Source organism: Podarcis pityusensis (genome assembly GCF_964106645.2).
Source record: "Podarcis pityusensis genome assembly, chromosome: 15".
Lineage (NCBI taxonomy): Eukaryota > Metazoa > Chordata > Lepidosauria > Squamata > Lacertidae > Podarcis > Podarcis pityusensis.
In genome coordinates, this window is record NC_138040.1 from 33,045,669 (window position 1) to 33,064,545 (window position 18,877).

The 18,877-nt window shown below is 43.2% G+C and overlaps 2 protein-coding genes across 2 annotated transcripts in view; one reads left to right on the forward strand and one right to left on the reverse strand.

The window, feature by feature from the left end:
• Nucleotides 1-18,877, forward strand: part of PANX3 (pannexin 3) — a 200,557-nt gene that overhangs the window by 125,616 nt on the left and 56,064 nt on the right. The gene's annotated exons all lie outside the window — the stretch shown is intronic.
• Nucleotides 1-18,877, reverse strand: part of VSIG2 (V-set and immunoglobulin domain containing 2) — a 28,902-nt gene that overhangs the window by 2,238 nt on the left and 7,787 nt on the right. The window contains exons 4-5 of the mRNA XM_080982592.1: nucleotides 16,818-16,976; nucleotides 12,975-13,094 (exon numbers count right to left, since the gene is read on the reverse strand). Of these exons, the coding sequence (XP_080838718.1) occupies nucleotides 12,975-13,094; nucleotides 16,818-16,976 (279 nt within the window). The remainder of the gene's footprint in view (nucleotides 1-12,974; nucleotides 13,095-16,817; nucleotides 16,977-18,877) is intronic.

Below are 18,877 nucleotides of genomic sequence, written 5' to 3' on the forward strand. Positions count from 1 at the left end.
TTATGCCTCTGAATACCAGGAGGAGGGAATCACAGAGTGCTGCCCCAATGCTTCCTATTGGAGCATCTGTTTGGCCACTGTCAGAACAGGACACTGGACTAGATGGGCCATTGGCCTTATCCAGGGGGCTTGCCTTATGTTCTTAGCAGCAAAAACATGCTCCTAATAGAAAACAAAACCATTATAGCCCAGCCAATGCCTGGGACAAAAGATAAGATTTTACCTGGTATGAACTCATAGAATGCCTGAATAGGGCTGGTTTTTTTTTATTTAAAAAAATCAGTTGTATTATTCTTCCTTGCATCTGGTGGCAGAGAGTTCCACATGCCAGAAACATTTCCTTTTCTACCTTCCTGTGTTAATTTCACTGGAAACCTATTCTTACGCCTCAATCATGTAAAGATCTTCCCCCTATTTTACACATCCTCCTCTCTCGTGAAAGTGTTGCAAACGCCTATTTTTGTGCTGCCCTCTACTTCTATTTCACTTCTACTAGAACCTTTTTTTCTCAGATACTCCCTGACCACGTGGTGCCAATGGAGATGCTCAAGATACAGCTTCATGCCATATGGCTCTTCCCAACTGCTCTGCTTTTATAAGCCATTCATTTTCAGAAATGGATTTTGAACATGAAGATGCTGAAGAGCCTACTTTCTCTACTTCCTATAGATTTTTTTTTCTTCCTCAAAATCTGAGAGAAACAAAAATAGACTTGTGAGTTGGAAACCTCAAACCGTTAATTTAATTTCAGAATATCAGGATATTCTTGCTTGCTTGCTTTCACCTACCCTGATGTAAGGAGAGACAAGTTCTCAGCTCATTTATTTCCAGTATCCTAAAAACGTGGACCTTTTCTTGACAACTTAAGCATGGGTGAAGAACCCTTGACCCTCCAGATGTTGTTAGTCTGTTTATTTTGAAAATTTCTTGATCACTTTCCATTCAAAGAAATCTCAAAGAAACGTACAAAATGGAAATCTGATGCAACCTATTAATTGTTAAGCTGGGGATTCAATCAACATTGGTGCACTCCCAGACCAATTAATTTGCATCCATCTGTCTTGAGAGACGATGGAGTGTGCCGGGGTTGAAGTCAAACTGCTGTGTTAACAGCACTCAACTGACATCCCCAGGGCACAAGCCTGGGCAGCATGTATGGAGGTCCTGGGCTGCCCAGACAACAAGACCCCCCTCTCGGCCTCGCTGATGTGGTCCAAAGGAAAGCAGAGTAATACATTTGGCATTCGCTTGGCTGCAGGAGTCTCTAGAAGGAGGCGTACAAGGCATCATCCAGCCCTCTTAGGGACTCCACTCTGGATTTGTGTAGGGCAAACATCATAGCCTTTTGTGGGATGTAACATCACTGAAGCAGTCAAATACAACATTTTCTGTTGGCCCAGAGTGGACACACAAGGGAATATTGCTTCAGCCAGGAGGACTTCCTGTCACACCTGGTCTGAAGCATCCTCCCCCTGCGTGTGACCAGGTAGATGGGTGTGACTCCAGCAGACCCTACAAAAGGGCCAGTCATGTAGCCATCCACCTCTTTCTTTTGGTCCCTTCTCTCCAGTTTGCCTTTTGCTGTCTGCTGGCTCTCGGCCAGCAGTGCATGGGCTCATCCCTCACAGAGGATGAACCCACACTTTTCTCTGTAACTGTAACTAGAAGCTAAGGCCTGCCTTCAGGACTATACAGTAGTACCTCGGGTTACATACGCTTCAGGTTACAGACTCCACTAAGCCATAAATATTACCTCGGGTTAAGAATTTTGCTTCAGGATGAGAACAGAAATCGTGCAGCGGCAGCGCAGCGGCAGCAGGAGGCCCCATTAGCTAAAGTGGTGCTTCAGGTTAAGAACAGTTTCAGGTTAAGAACGGACCTCCAGAACGAATTCTTAGCCCGAGGTACCACTGTACTGTGAACTGAATGTAAGTAAACCTTACCATTACTTTTAAAAGAATACTGTTGTGTCATTCTTGTTCTTAAGAGGGAACTAAAGGGGATTTACCAGGAACAATCCAATCCAGACAAGTCAGACTGGATTGCTTAACTCAAATGGTTCTAGTGAATCCATCAACCAGCAATGTGCTAGGGAATGTGCTCTGCTACTAGCTCACTTGCATGAGTGAGGTAGGATAATATTTAATCAATATATCCTCTCCTACTATCCTCAACATTCCCACACCCTTTTCTTCTCCCAAAGCTATCCTGCAAGACAGTGGAGGTTTAGGATCAGAGTTTTCCTTCTCCTAGATGGGCTGCTTTCCCAGGTTGACAAACCTCCTCTATCCTTCGATTCCCTCTGCGGCACGTGCAGAAACCGCCTCGTTGGCCGTTGAATGCTCTTCCTGTTTCATCACGGCTTATAGCTTCACAAATAAAATTATTACCTACCTATCTAACCTGCACATATTTTGGAAAGAAGGTCCCACACAGATCCCAAACAGAGAATATGTTTAAATGCATCGGAAAGATATAGAAGGTGGGCCCCAACAAGATGTGACTTAGGGAAGGATGGACCTCATCTCCTGACTTTTAAAGTTAAAAGCAAATGCAGTAGCGATTGTGGGAGAATTTGATCAGGGCTGTAGTGCAGGGAAGGAGGGTGTTAATCCTAAACCATTTTCCCAGTTTAAATTTCCTCCCTCCGTGGATGCTGCTACCTGCTTCATAGGAAACAGCCAGGTAACCTTGAAATCTTTTTGGAAACTGAAGTGAAGCTGTTTCTTTCAGGATATGATATGCATTTATTTACTCACATTTCACTTTGTTCTGTATAGCCCATCACTGACTGCTTCTCTCTCTCTCTCTCTCTCTCTCTCTCTCTCTCTCTCTCTCTCTCTCTCTCATTTTTATTAAATTTTCTGTTTTACAATTTAAAATGCTCATTTAAACATCCTTAAAATATCAGCGACTTCTCTTCTTCTCTTTCCATGGCTCATTTTACATATCATAAATCCCTGCATAGTTCACAAAAACTAAACCATTCAGTATTCCATTATTGCAGCCATTAAAACTGATTAATAATAATAATAATAATAATAATAATTTGTTTATAGCCTGCCCATCTGGCTGGGTTTCCCTAGCCACTCTGTTGAATTTATCTTAATCCTGCCAACGTTTTCAGGTGTACACAATTTCCCCCCATATATTCAATAAACGTTTTCCAGTCCCCTCTAAACATATGTTCTTTTGCTCTCTTATTCTATACAGTGGTACCTCGGGTTAAGAACTTAATTCGTTCTGGAGGTCCATTCTTAACCTGAAACTGTTCTTAACCTGAGGTACCACTTTAGCTAATGGGGCCTCCCACTGCGGCCGCATAATTTCTGTTCTCACCGTGAAGCAAAGTTCTTAACTCGAGGTACTATTTCTGGGTTAGCGGAGTCTGTAACCTGAAGCGTCTGTAACCTGAAGCATCTGTAACCTGAAGCGTCTGTAACCCAAGGTACCACTGTATGTTAACTCTGCAAGCTGTGCATATTCCGTCAGCTTAAGTTGCCATTCTTCTTTAGCTGGGACCTCACTCGTTTTCCAATTCCACTTTATCTCTTGAGGCTCTTCCAAGTCCTAAGAAGTCTCTCGTATCATTTTTTAATTATATCTTGAGCCCTTTCTCCAGCTTCCCCCCATGATTCATTTTCACTTTCTGGGGAAGGGCTGTAGCCCAGGGTAGAGCATCTGCTTTGCATGCCAAAGGTCTCACGTTCGATCCCTGGCGTCTCCAGCTAGGACTTGGAGAACTCTCTGCCTCAAAGCCTGGTGAGCTGTTGCCAGCCAGTGTAGACAGTACTGAGCTTGATGGACCACAGGGCTGACTCAGTAGAAGGCAGCTTCCTATCTTCCTAAACCAAACCAGTTCCTTGCCTTCAATTAATATCTCATTTTTCTGCCACCATCCTCTCCGCACCCTCAAACCCCTCTGCATGTACGCTCGGTGTTTTTATCCTTCAATCGTTCCCAGATGCCGTCCAATTTCTGCTTCTAAGTCGCCGTTCAGCCAAGAAGCGAAGCCAGCGAGTGGGGGGGGGGGGAATCTGCCCACGGAAATGAGAGCTAATTAAATGAAAGGACCTGACCTGAGTAGGAAGCAAGTCAGAAAAACGGGATGTGAGTCGTTGAGGCGGCAATCAAAGCCCGGCACATTCTGGAAAGCTGTCAGAGCACAAATGGGCCAGATATCTCGCTGGTACCAATCAGTGAGTACCAGCAATGCTTAATTTAAAAGAAAATAACACTGGTATTTATTTATTTGTATGCCAAAAATATGCTTCCAATCTAACTGAGAATCACACTCAGTCACCCAGAACTCTTTTCTCCTGTTCCCAGAGTTGTTTGTGGATATCTCAGGCTGCAGCAGAATGAGAGACGAAGGAGAGCAGGGATTCTGGGAGTGGCTGCAGAGATCATATAACACTGGTCCTGAAAGACCTACATTGGCTCCTGGGTACGTCTCCAAGCACAATTCAAGGTGTTGGTGCTGACCTTTAAAGCCCAAACAAAGCACCTCTGAAAACAATTTCACAAAATGGCACAGGCATGGTGGACAGAGCTTGGTTACTTGGTGTTCATGACGCCATGGACAATGACCAATATGTACCTTTCTATGGCGTTCACATAGCCATGTTTCTGTTGGTAGCAATTGTTGTTGTTTAGTCGTTTAGTCGTGTCCGACTCTTCGTGACCCCCTGGACCAGAGCACGCCAGGCACTCCTGTCTTCCACTGCCTCCCGCAGTCTGGTCAAACTCATGCTGGTAGCTTCGAGAACACTGTCCAACCATCTCGTCCTCTGTCGTCCCCTTCTCCTTGTGCCCTCCATCTTTCCCAACATTAGGGTCTTTTGCAGGGAGTCTTTTCTTCTCATGAGGTGGCCAAAGTATTGGAGCCTCAGCTTCAGTATCAATAGATGTGCATTTTGGAGGAAATATCACATTTCCCCATGTACAGGATCACATTTTCCTGTGTACAAGGTGTGTGCATAGGGAAAGGTGAGATCCTGCACATAAGCAGCATTAATCCAAGGAGAGGCAGCTGTAATGTGCGAAGCAAATGGGTCATGACTCCACAGCTGGCACAGGTTTGGTTTTTTTAAAGCACCTTCTCATGGAGAAAGTTCTTACAATGAATTCCCTAAAGACGTAACTTCAAGCCAGCGTAAATTAACTTTAATGACAACCTTCAGCACAGCTGCAACAATTCATATCCCTAGAAATATGATCAAATGCCTATTATGCCCTGGGCATTGATGAGAACTGGCTCTGAGCCCAGAATTCTCTTGAAGAATTAACAGCAACATCGTTGGGGTGTCAAAACAGAGATTCGGTGAAGCAGATTTAGCTCAGGGATTTATCTGGTGAATAGGTGGGAAAGTGTTATTTCAGTAGGAACTGTTGAAAGCTGACAGCGAGAGGTGCAAAAGATAGGCAGATAGGCAGGCAGGCAGGCCAGGAGAAAGTTGTTGGAAAGACCTGACTTCATTTTAAAGGTGACTTTATCTGTCTCCAGATTGCCTGACTACCTTCAAAGGATCCTCTAATGCACTCTAGGAGACTTCCGGGGAGGCGCCTCCAGCAATGGCTGAATTCCTCCGACCGGGAGGAATTTGCTCTGTGAAAAGCAGGGTCTGACCGCCACGGTGAAGGCGGAGACCCATAGAAATCACAGGTGGAAGAAGCCTGTGAACCTGGGATTCGGCTGGCACCATTTGCGCCCCCCCTACTCGCGGGGAAACCCTGTTTTGGGGATCCGGAGCGACGTGGGGTGAGCGGCGCGGTGCTTTGAATCGACTGCTTCTTTCACGGAGTGAAGCCGCATTGCTGTTGCCGGAGAGCGCTGACTTTTCCTGTGACAATTGGATTTTAAACGACTATCCCGTGAGTAGAACGGAAAATTGGACTTTGAAACACTTTAATTTGGCGCTGAAGTGGGAAGGCTCTAAACAGGAAGTCCGCCTCCCGTTTTGTAAATAGATTGAAGCAAAGACGTTACAAGCTAAAGTCTTTGAAAGCTTTTGATAACGGATTAATTTCCTACCGGATAAGAACATATAACCCCTCTTGGAAGCAGGAGAAGAGAGGGGAACTTTTGGATTTAGTGTGCCTGCAGAAGAGAGTTCAAATTAAATCGCCACTGCTCTGAACCTGGAAAAGGGCTGCCAGATGACGTTCAGGGAATGTTTATTGACAGAACGGATTTGACAGCTAGCTAAAATAAGAAAGGTACTGTCTCCATTGTCCTCTTCTGCGTTTAAAAATGGAGGAGAAGTAACTGAAAATTGAAACTATTGTTACCTGCTTGAGTTGTTTTGAAAGAATTGATACAAATGGTGACTGTTTCCCTCTAGAGGGAGCATGTGAAACTGTTACAGGAGTGTAACAGGGAGAGCTTCAGCTGCAAGATAAGATTCTGAAAAATAGAGTCTGACCTTGGATCACACAAAATGTTGATAGGAGAAGCCATTGTTACGGTATTATACAAGATAAACTACTCACTGGAACAGCTTCATAAAAAGACAGATGACACGATCTCTAAAATTGACAACTTGGAACAGAACGTGATTAATTTGAATCAAAAAGTGAGTGTTAATACAGAAACAACTCAGGATCTGGTACAAGAACACATCTTGGTTGAACAAATGGTGGAGAAAAAGGAGAAAGCCGATGATGATGTGAAACCAAAAGTAGTACAAGCGGGATCCTTAATTTCTCAGAAGCAAATCGAGGATTATAAATTGAGGTCTTTCATGACTGAATCTAGCAAAAGTCAAATTTCGTGGCTAGGATCCCGGCTTAGATTGAAGAAGGAAAGTTGGAAAGAACCCTCTATCCAGGGATTGACTGACTTTTGGGACATGGACCTGGGCTTGGAGGAGTTTGAAGTTTTGGGGGTCGCTAGAATTGGAGGAATCCTGAAATACGCTTCGAAACACTCTATGGACTTTACTTTTAACTTTGGAAATTTGGCTGAACTGTCCAGAAGGAACAAAAGTATTGCTAGGCTGGAGTTTTCCCGAGATTTGCTCCTGAGCATCAAAGAATATGAAGAAGACCTGCAGAAAGGACTTGGAAGAGATTTAAGAGCCTCGGATACTAGAGCACCAGGATGATGGATTATATGGAACTGACGGAAAGGACTGGCAGAATCCGAAGCCAGGGAGAGGAGATAGTGGAAGATTAATGGAAAATTTAAAGTGTTTATTTAGAAATTTTGTTAAAGTAATGACTGTCTGAAAAACGGTGGAATGATATTTTATGGATTTAGCAGAAATGCTATAAGAAGATGGGTGTATATAAGTAATTAACCGTTAATGGGAAATAAAGTTAAAGAATATGTTATTCATAATATGACAGAAAATAGAGAAAGATGGAAAGAATTTGCTGAAACAAATATTAGAAGCGGGATACAAGAAGGGAGGTGTGAGGAAGTCAAGGAAACAAGGGAATGAAGGACAGAGTATGGAAAAGGAGGGATGTTTTTAAACTGTTTTTGTTTTGCTTTGTTTATGTGTTTAGTTTAGTGGGCTTGGGGTGGGTTTGTATGGTTTATATATTGTATTGTTTTTCTCCTTCTTTTCTTTCATTCTTTTTGTTTTTTCTCTTTCTTTTTTACTTCTTTGTAACTTTTAAAAGCAATAAATATTATTTAAAAAAACAACAACAAAGGATCCTCTAATGCACTCTAGCTATTATTTTAGCTATCCTGTTTTGAATTTGTTCTTTATTTCAATGCACATTTAGGCATGAGATGAGGATTCAGATTCATTAAAAGTGTTTGCAAGGCACCTGAGGTCCTTCTCCCTCTGCAGTGCAGGATCTGTAATGCAGAGGTAGAAAAGGTAAAAAGGTAAAGGACCCCTGGATGGTTAAGTCCAGTCAAAGGGGACTATGGGGTTGCGGCGCTCAACTTACTTTCAGGCCAAGGGAGCCGGCATTTGTCCACAGACAGCTTTCTGGGTCATGTGGCCAGCATGACTAAACAGCTTCTGGTGCAACATAACACCGTGATGGAAGCCAGAGCACACAGAAACACCGTTTACCTTCCCGTCACAGCAGTACTTATTTATCTACTCACAGTGGTGTGCTTTCGAACTGCTAGGTTGGCAGGAGCTGGGGCAGAGCAACGGGAGCTCACCCATTCGTGAGGATTCGAACCGCCAACCTTCTGATCGGCAACCCCAAGAGGCCCAGGGGTTTAGACCACATTGCAGAACACAACTGCAGCATATCTAACAGATGCCCACCCAGGATCTGCTTAAATACCTCCAGCGAATGAGAGTCTGCTGCTTCCCAAGGCAGTCTGTCTGCTCCACTGTCAAACAGCTCTTGCTGTGAGGACGTTTCTCCCAATGTTTAGACAAAATCTGCTTCCCTGTCATTTCCAGACATTAGTTCTCCTACTGCCTACTAGAGCAGAGGTGAGGAATCTCTGGCCCACAAGCCAAACCTGACCTGCCAAGGGTTCAAATATTTGGAAGGCTACAGGTTCCCCACCACCGTTTTCTAGTGTCAGGAAGTGAAAGGTCTAGGATTAATTAACACAGATGCAAGGCTGTGATCTCATGCTCGTCATGTGAGATATCATGTATAATTTCTTAATTTTACACATCACTTGGGAAGACAGGCGAACTAATACCAGTGTACTGGAAGAAACAAAGATCACCAGTGTTGAAGCAATGATTCTTCAACATCAACTTCTTTGGACTGGTCATGTTGTGCGGATGCCTGATGATCGTCTTTCAAAGCAACTACTCTAATCTGAACTTAAAAATGGAAGGCGTAATGCTGGCGATCAACAAAAGAGGTTTAAAGACACTCTCAAGGCAAATCTAAAAAAATGTAGCATAAACACCAACAACTGGGAATCACTGGCCTATGAGTGCTCCAGTTGCAGAACAGCCTTTACCAAAGGTGTCATGAACTTTGAAGACGCTCGAACTCAAGACGAAAGGGAGAAACAAGCTAAGAGGAAGGCACGTTTGGCAAACCCTCACCGCAATCAATTCCTGCCCCAAAACCAATGTCCCCACTGTGGAAGGACGCGTGGGTCCAGAATTGGCCTCCACAGTCACTTACAGACTCACTGTTTAAACCGTGTTCATGGAAGTCAATCTTACTTGGCTATGAGTGATAGAAGAAGAAGAAGAAGAAGAAGAAGAAGAAGAAGAAGAAGAAGAAGAAGAAGTTGTTGTTGTTGAAGGAAAACAGATCTCTTTGCAGTCCCAGCCCAAGACATTTTTGTTACATTAAGAGAAGCAGCAAATGACTCCTTATCTCCACTTTCTGGCACATGTCTATAAACCCAGATCGCATTGCAGGGCTGTTGGTTGCCATTCACTCTCTCAATTTCAGCTCCTTCTTCCATAATATAAAAGTAACATAGCAGGGATGTTGTAAGCCACCCTCAGCCTTAGATATGCTTCCAACCTGCAGTGAACTGTCTTGGAGCACTGCCATTAAGTCATATTCTCTCAGCCTCACCCTAGGGATGGGGGAGAAATGGGATTTAGTTCACATTTCAAGGTGAATCTGCCTAATTTGTACATTCAGAAACAATATGGCAGCCAAACTCGGAGCATCCTTCAAAATTCTCACTTCTCCAAATTTTGCAATGCAGTGATACAGCTATGTAATGCATACAAAAATTCATCTACCGGGATAAGGTGTGCATAAGAATGTATCTATTACTGAAAAACAACATGCAAAAATGAATTCTATCAGGGGAAGTTGCTTTGCGAAAACTTATACGTTAGGCAAAATTGCATAGACAAATTACACACAAAATTATGAGAATTTTTGGGTGAGTTTTCATCAGGACTTAGAAAAAGGTGGTGTGGAAATGTGAAGAACTGTATGCAACAATGGCAGCGAGAACACTACTAGCCCAGAGATGGAAGGAAGGAGAAGTACCAATGAAAGAAGAATGGCAGATGAAACTGATGGAATATGTGGAGATGGTGAAACTGACGGGGAAGTTCCGAAACCAGAAAGTACAAGTATTTTCTAAAGACTGGATTAAATTTGAAATTTATTTAAAAGACCACTGTAAACAGTTAAAATCTTTGGCAGGGATGTAAGGACACTTGTAATGTGGAATTATTTATGGTAATTATGGTTATATAATAGATGGATAATGGTAAAAGATGCAGAAAATTTAATCTTGAATATGGAACCCCTGGAGGGAGGGAAGGAGGTTCGAAGGTGCAAATGAACCCCTGTATTTTATTGTTTGAAATGGTTGTGTTTTATATGTATAAAATTATCAAAAACTCAATAAACATTATTTTAAAAAAGGAAATGTGAAGAACTGAACTTCAAAACAGAAAATGAAAACCAGGGAAAGTTAAACTGATAGATTTGCTCATCTCTACCCCCAGCACACCTGGGAACATTAATGCTGGAGTACAGTATACTATTTCTCTTTTTCTCTCAACCACATCCTGCAATATACTGGTAGGTGGAGACAGAGACAAGACCCATCTTGTACTTTGGCTCAAGCCCAGATTCTTACTATACTGGGACACAGTTGGAAAAAAATCGCATTTCAATAAATAAATAAATGCAGATACATGTTGGTCACTAGATGGCACTGCAAGCTCATGAAGATTTGCCTGAAATAGAGAGGGAGGACTTTTTACAAGTGAGGTCTATATTGTCAAACAGCACGAGTGGATTTATCTTTCTCAAAGGTAGCATGCATCCCTCATGTCTCTCCTAGGCTGTGCTGGTGTTGCAGCAGGGATAGCCATAGCTCAGTGATGGGGCCTCTGCTTTCCATGCAAAAGGTTCCCAGTTCAATTCCCGGCATCCCTGGATAGGACTAGGAGATAGCTCTGCCTGAAACCCTGGACAGCTGCTGTCACTCAGCATAGACAACAATAAGCTAGGTGGACCAATGTTGTGACTCAGTATGAGGCAGCTCCCTGTGATCCCAAATATTCCAAATAAGAAGGATATGGCTATCAGAAGTTACATGCCATTATATGGCCATGTGCCACCCCCAACGCAGGCTGGCTCTGTTAATAGGCAAAGTGAGGCAACAGCCTCAGGCATCAGATGCTAGGGGCTGAAGCAGTAGCCTCCTGGACAGCTGTGAGGATGCTATTTGCCCAGAGATGGAAGGAAGATAAGTTTCCAACCAGAGAAGAATGTATAATCAAGATGATGGACTATGCCAGAATGGCAAAACTGACCAGGAAAACCAGAAACCAAGAAGACAAGAAGTTTAACAAAGAATGGAAACTTTGTACAGATTACCTTGAAGAAGGGAGTAAACATTTAGAAATGTTAGCAGGATTGACATAACACTTGTCATGCAATAATTGTATGGATAAAATTGGATTTTTTTTATTTTTATAAATATTATAAGATGGAAACCATGGGGGAGCAGAGGGAGGTCCAAGAATTCAGCGAATCCTATACATGTATAAAATTGATTATATCTGAATGTAAATGACATTCCTACAAACTGAAAATAAAAAAATAAAAAAAGAAGAAGAAGAAGCAGTAGCCTCCTGGCAGTTCCCTCTGATGTCGTTCCCTAAAGGGGTGCTATCCTGTTGCCCATATTGATCTAAGATTCAGCAGCCAGCCCAGTTGGTTTCTGTTAGTGGCATGCAGAGGGCTTCCTGTTACCCTTCGCCTCAGGTAGTCCAATGTCTTTGTCTGTCTTTTTAGCTAGTTCCAACCCCCTCCCCCAAATTTTGATAGGTCCCACACTCCCAAGGCTGGAGAGAGATTCCAGGTCATTAAGGACCTTTTTATGTCCTTAATCACCCACCCAGTTTCTCAATCACCACTATGTGATACAGTCAAACCTCGGTTCCCGAACGTCTCCATTTTGGATCGTTTTGGCTCGCGAATGCCGAAAATCCAGAAGTAAATACTGTGTGTAATACTCTGGGTTTTGAATGTTTTTCAGAAGCCAAACATCCAATGTGGCTTCCATTTGAGTGCAGGAAGCTATTGCGACCATTGCTTTTTTCCTGGGGGTACGCAGGGATACGCATACCCCTAAACATTTTGTGACTCTAATTTTGGCCTCATTGAGGGGCATTATTTCAATATAAGTAGGAAAATTAGAGTACCCCTAACCATTTTTAATAGAAAAAGTACTGCTTGTGTCAGGGAACTGACATTGGAGCCAGAGGTGGAGGCAAGGCTCCCAAGCGATGCTGGAGAAGGGCTGGGGAAGGAAATCAGCGTAACACCAGGGAGATGGGGGAATCGGCGAGGGGGCTCCAGGACTCCTCGCCGGAGACCAGCGGGGAGAGTACGGGTCCTCCGCTACCCACACCCTCCCTGCGCAGAAGACTTCCGCACAGGGAGAGTAGGAGGAGACTTGGCATCAAACAGCTTTTATGCTGGAAAAGGTTTAAGAAACGCCCACTGACGGATTCTGCTAGCGACTGAAACAGCCACGAAGTGAAGGGCTGTCCAGACAGAAAAGGTTTAACAAGGCAACCTAGCAGGAGTGGCGGCAACTTACGCACGAGCAACCCCAATATTTATTACAGCTTGCAACCAAACAGAAGCAGCACCTCGGCTGTCGAACATCTCAGAAGCCAAATGGGCTTCCAGAATGGATTACATTCGACAACTGAGGTTTGACTGTATCTCACTTTGGCTTACTGAGGTGTGTGGAATATAGCTATTAATGATCAAATAACATGTGCCATTAAGGTAAGATGGGGAATATGCAGGAGGAATGACTTTGAGGAGTTATGGAGGATATTTGTAGAATTTGTACTGTTAAAATGGAAAGGGGTCAAACCATCGCAAGAAGTGTTGAAATTTTGGAAGGTTGGATAGTTACAATGGAATGGTCTTGGTGGTGGGCTGCACATTTTTATTCTTATTTATTTATTGTTATTACTTTGTCTAAAAAAATTTTTTTTAAGGCTTACTGAGGTGGCCAAACTCATGACAACAGCCAGGCACTCAAGCAGGTAAACACAAAGCTAGACACCTGTCCTCACCTGTCACATGAATGGTGAGCTCGCATTTCTGTTGTCCAAACTCGTTGGAGGAAAGACATTGATACGTCCCAGAGAATGCGAGTGAGATGTTTCTCAGCCACAGATTCCCTGTTTTGTCATCTGTCGGGAGGAAAGAAGGAAAAAGTGAAGTTTAGGGTCAATTTGCCCAATCTCAAAAGAACGGCACAGCCTGCCTATTAATTGCTGGACCCTGTAAGCAGATGAAAAGATTAGCAGGATTTTAATCTCACTTGTAATGTAACAAATACTATGGACAACAAGGTTAGATTTGAAATATAGATTATGAAATAATTTGCAGTTGAAAACATTGACAATAGGATCCATGGAGGGGATTGGCGGTGTGTGTGTGTGTTGAGATTCAGAGAAATCTCTCTATATGGATAAGTACTTGATTTTGTTATAAACTTGAGCAGCGGTACCTTGGTTCTCAAACTTAATCCATTCTGGAAGTCGGTTTCAAATTCAAAGTGTTCCAAAACCAAGGCATGCTTTCCCATAGAAAATAATGAAAAATGGATTAATCCATTCCAGACTTTTAAAAACAACCCCTAAAACAGCAATTTAACATGAATTTTACTATCTGATGAGACCACTGATCCATAAAATGAAAGCAATAAACAATATACTGCAGTCACACAATCAATCAATCAGTAGCTGAACTGGGTTCCACACAGTCACAGAAACAAAACAAAAAAGCCGCAAAAACAAAAACGCAAAATAAATAGTAAAAACAGACAGACCTCAGCGTAACACTCAAAACAGAGGTGTGGCACTCAAATGGAGCATGTTTGGCTTCCGAAGAAAGTTCGCAAACTGGAACACTTACTTCCGGGTTTGCAGTGTTTGGGTTCCAAGTTGTTTGAGAACCAAGGTACCAAATAAAAAACGATTTTAAAAATATATATTGCTGGACCCAGTTCGTTTGGAGGAATTCAACGTGGCACCCCATTCGATCAGTGTTTCCCAACCTTTTCCCGACCATGGCCCCCTTCCGACCTTGTTTCCTTCCTGTGGCTCCCCACCCTGTCCTACCAGTAAGAAGGTAGCTTTTTAAATATTTTGTTTTGCAAAACATGCTTTATTTTTATTTTTTTTCACTGGGCAACAATTTTTTACTTTTTGAATGTTGTCTAGATTTCTACAACTGATTTCGGGTATTTTTGCACTGCTGAATCAGGAAATGGCATCCGTTTCTCTCCATCAGGTCAGGTTTACTGTAAACTGAATGGTGGGCATTGATAAAGGTAAGTACACATAAATTGCATGTTGCTTCACCATTTTTCAAACTTCAGGGCTTGAACTTCCATTTCTTGGAACTCTAGGAATGCTCAGCAGCAGGGAGGTCTCTCTTCAGAGTCCAACAGTAGTCAGCCATCATGACTGCGTCCCAGTGACCCTGATACCTGGTCTCCATCTCTTTCATGTCCTGATGGAATCTCTCCCCCTGCTCGTCACTCATTGAACCCAGGTTCTCAGGAAACCGGTCCATATGTGAAAATAGGTAGTGCATCTTGACGCTCATGTTGCAGCCCAGGTTTCTGAAAGCAGTCAGCATGTTGTTGACAAGCTCTGCGTAGTTTCTGGCCTTATTGTTGCCAAGAAAGTTCTTCACTACCAGAACAAATGCCTTCCACGCTTCCAGTTCCACTTCGTTCATTGAGTTTCCAAATTCTGGATCTCTGATGAGCTGACGGATCTGAGGACCGTCAAAGATGCCAGCTTTCAACTTCTCCATGGTCAATCCTGGAAAAGCCTGGCACAAGTAAGTGAAGCAGTCACCATCCTTGTCCAGAGCCTTGGTGAACTGCTTGATTAAGCCGAGCTTGATGTGCAGCGGTGGGAAGAGTATTCTGTCTCTGTCCACCAGAGGGTCATTGATGACATTCCTTTTTTTGCAAGGCACCAATTCCTCCCGCACAGGCCAGTCCTTCTTCGTGTAATGCTGAGCACGGTCCCTACTATCCCACATGCACAGAAAACATGGGTACTTGGTGAAGCCAGACTGTTGTCCCAACAAAAAGTTCACCATCTTCAGGTCAACACAAATAAACCACTTATGCTGAACATAACCAATTTTCTCCAGCACATACTTCACCGCTTCATAGTTCTCCTTCAGTGTACTCGAGTGAGCCAGGGGTATAGAGGCAAACTGGTTGCCGTTGTGTAACAGAACACATTTCAGTGATCGCTTGCTGCTGTCAATGAACAGTCTCCAATCTTTGGGTTCGTACTGTGGCACTCCAAGCTTGAGCAGAAGCTGCGCAATATCTGCACAGTACACCAAGTCCTTCTCTTCCGAGAAAAAACGGAGGTACTCTTGATGCCTGTTGTGGAAGAAGCTGATGCGAGCACTGTCAGAGAGGAGGTTTTTTTCCTTCAATCTGGATGCCAACAGTTCGGCAGAGTCCTTTGACAAGCTGAGGTTGCGAACTAGATCATTCAACTCCTTTTGGGAAAATGGATGTGGAGCATCATCTTCAAGAACCACTTCTTCTTCTTCATGTCCTTCAACACTGGAGGCATCTTCGTCACTAATGTCAGGAAGTTCTCTGAAGATAGGCACTGGAATTTCATCACAATGAGCTACAGGACGACGTGCTGATTGAAGATCAGGATACTTCGTGGGGTGGCTGCCCCAATAACTTAGTTTTGATCCCCCAACTTTATGCTTTGCCGCACCAATTTATGGAAGATTTCGAGGTTTTATTACTTCAAACTGATCCCTTTTCGACATAATCACCCAGAACTATCGCACCTGAATACTTCTTGTCATTAAAATAATATTTCCAATCAAAACAATTATTCAACATGGCATTTTACCCCCACCAACTTCTTCTAAAATGCTCCACACAAGCGTACATGTGAACAAAAACGTAAAAAAAGACATGTGGCCATAGCTCAAAAACCTGACCTGATTGAGCAAAACCAATGTGATTTTTGGATTCAGCGCATCAGATTCGTCCTAAATCAACTGAAAAAATGCAGACAACAAATTTGTTGTTGACCAGTGTTATACAAAATACAATTACATAAAATGATAGGAACATAATGAAATATTATTGAAGCAGAGGGGGAAACCTGTAGATAACAGTCCAAAAGCATACCCTCCAACATTTCTCCGATGAAAATAGAGGTGTTCTATTCCATAATACTAATTTTACTGTTTATACCCCACACATCTTACTGGGTTGCTGCAGCCACTCTGGGCAGCTTCCAACATATATAAAAACATAACAAAACATTTTTTAAAACCTATGCAAGGCTGCCTCCAGATGGCATGGTGGTCGGAAAACTCCACACCCTTCAACACTTTTCTGGTGAAAATAGGGACGTCCTAAGAAAAAAGTGGGACATTCTGGGATTGAATCAGAAACTGGGATGACTTCTGTAAATCAGTGACCATTCCTGGAAAATAGGGACCGTTGGAAGGTCTGCAGAAGGCACACAGGGAGTTCTGTATATATGGGAAAATTTTAAAAAGCAAATGGTCCTCAATGACCTGGTGCAAGAAGATATGCTGTTTACCTTCCTGCCGCAGTGGTACCTGTTTATTTACTCGCACTAGTGTGGTTTTGAACTGCTGGGTTGGCAGGAGCTGGGACTGAACAACAGAAGCTCACCCCATTGTGGGCATTTGAACCGCTGATTTTCTAATCAGCAAGCCCAAGAGGCTCAGTGGTTTAGACCACAGCGCCACCCGTGTCCATACACATCTATTTGCATTACCCTGTTGGTAAGAATGAAAATTGCACCAATGCAGTTTTCCTTTTCCAAAGTGTTCCTTAATAGTAATGTATCTGAAGAGAGCAGTTATTCACTTACCCTGCACCATATTGGACAGAGGTAGCGGAGTCTTGGTATCCAGCCGTGTCCAGGAATAAGTTGGTGAAGGCACACCTTCGGAAGAATTGCAGGTCAGGCGGGCATCCGAACCCACGGAAACAGAGGTGGTCCCTTTGCACACTGGAGTAGATGGGGGCACTGTTGGAGGAGGGGGGAGATAATTCAGTGCCAGGACACATAGAATCATAGAATTGTAGAGTTTGCCTTTAAATTTATTTATTTGGTTTTTCAAATTTAAATTTTACAGAGATATATCAGACATAAGTCATAAAGAGGAAGCAGTCCCAACTAAAGAAAATTGGCAAACCAAGTTAATGGACTATGCTGAAATGGCGAAACCATCTGGAAAGCTCAGAAATCAAGAGGACGAGAAATTTAAAAAAGAATAGGAAATGTTCATTTTGTATATACAAAAGTATTGTAAACAGGTTAATTAATACATTGGCAGGATTTTAAGAACACTTGTAATTTTAGAAATAGGACAGGAAATTTGAGCTATAATAATAATAATAATAATAATAATAATAATAATAATAATGCCAACAAAGGTCCGTATAGTTAAAGCTATGGTTTTCCCAGTAGTGATGTATGGAAGTGAGAGCTGGACCATAAAGAAGGCTGATCACCGAAGAATTGATGCTTTTGAATTATGGTGCTGGAGGAGACTCTTGAGAGTCCCATGGACTGCAAGAAGATCAAACCTATCCATTCTGAAGAAAATCAGCCCTGAGTGCGCACTGGAAGGACAGATCGTGAAGCTGAGGCTCCAATACTTTGGCCACCTCATGAGAAGAGAAGACTCCCTGGAAAAGACCCTGATGTTGGGAAAGATGGAGGGCACAAGGAGAAGGGGACGACAGAGGACGAGATGGTTGGACAGTGTTCTCAAAGCTACAAACATGAGTCTAACCAAACTGCAAGAGGCAGTGGAAGACAGGAGTGCCTGGCGTGCTCTGTTCCATGGGGTCACGAAGAGTTGGACACGACTAAATGACTAAACAACAACAACAATAATTTGGAGTCGAAATGATATGCAATTGAAAAGAAAATTTAAGGAACCAGGGATTGGGGGGGGGGGGGGAGGAAGACATGGGATTCAGAAAATCCTATTTTATGGATTTGACATTGTTTTTGTGTATATTTTTCTTTGTTTGTGGTTGTTATTGTATTTATTATTGTGTGTCTTTTACTTTGGTTATTTTTGTTGAGAATTTAATAAAAATATCATATAAAAAAGGAAGTGGTTCAAAACGGACAAAGCCCCCTTGAAGGCATGCTCCTGGGCCCCCATCCGCACTATACGTTTAAAGCAGTATCATACCACTTTAAACAGTAGGGGAAAGCATGTGATGTATCCCTGCAATAAATGTTAAACTGAACAATTGTGCATTCTTGGCTATTTGCACGCAGGGAGAAAGGGACTGGGGGCTTTCAGATGTACCCCTTCCCATGGAAACCCAACACACTCTGAGGGGGTGTTTCCATGGTTCGGGGACGGGGAGAGAATGTGCTTTAAATGTATGGTGTCTAAGCAGCCATAGAGTCATAGATCTGAAAGGGGGCTTGTCATCTGTCTGGTACAATTCCCTGCTAACTTCATGAAGTCCAAGGGCGAGAGCATGCCCAACAGATGTTTGTCCAGATTCTGCTTGAAGATGTCCTCTGGAGATTAAGAACCGTCGTCCTTCTAGGTAACTGGTTCCCTTGGCGAACTGCTCTTAAACTGAATACATTTCTCCTTATACATAACCAAGTTCTCCCTGCCTGCAACTTAAACCCATTCAACCGAGTGGGTTAACTTAAACCCAACTTAAACCCATTCCCCACCCTGCCCTCTGAGGAATCGGAGACAAAATGTTTGGCCTGCTTTCAGCCTGGCTGCAGGACCAGTGGCGTAGCGTGGGGGTGCAGGGGGGACCGGCCGCACCGGGCGCAACATCTGGGGGGGCGCGCTCGCACTCGCAGCTCTCTGCCCCTACCTGGCTCACTCTCTCTCTCTCACTGCAGTGCTGGCTGTGCGAATCCGATCCGAGCCGCTG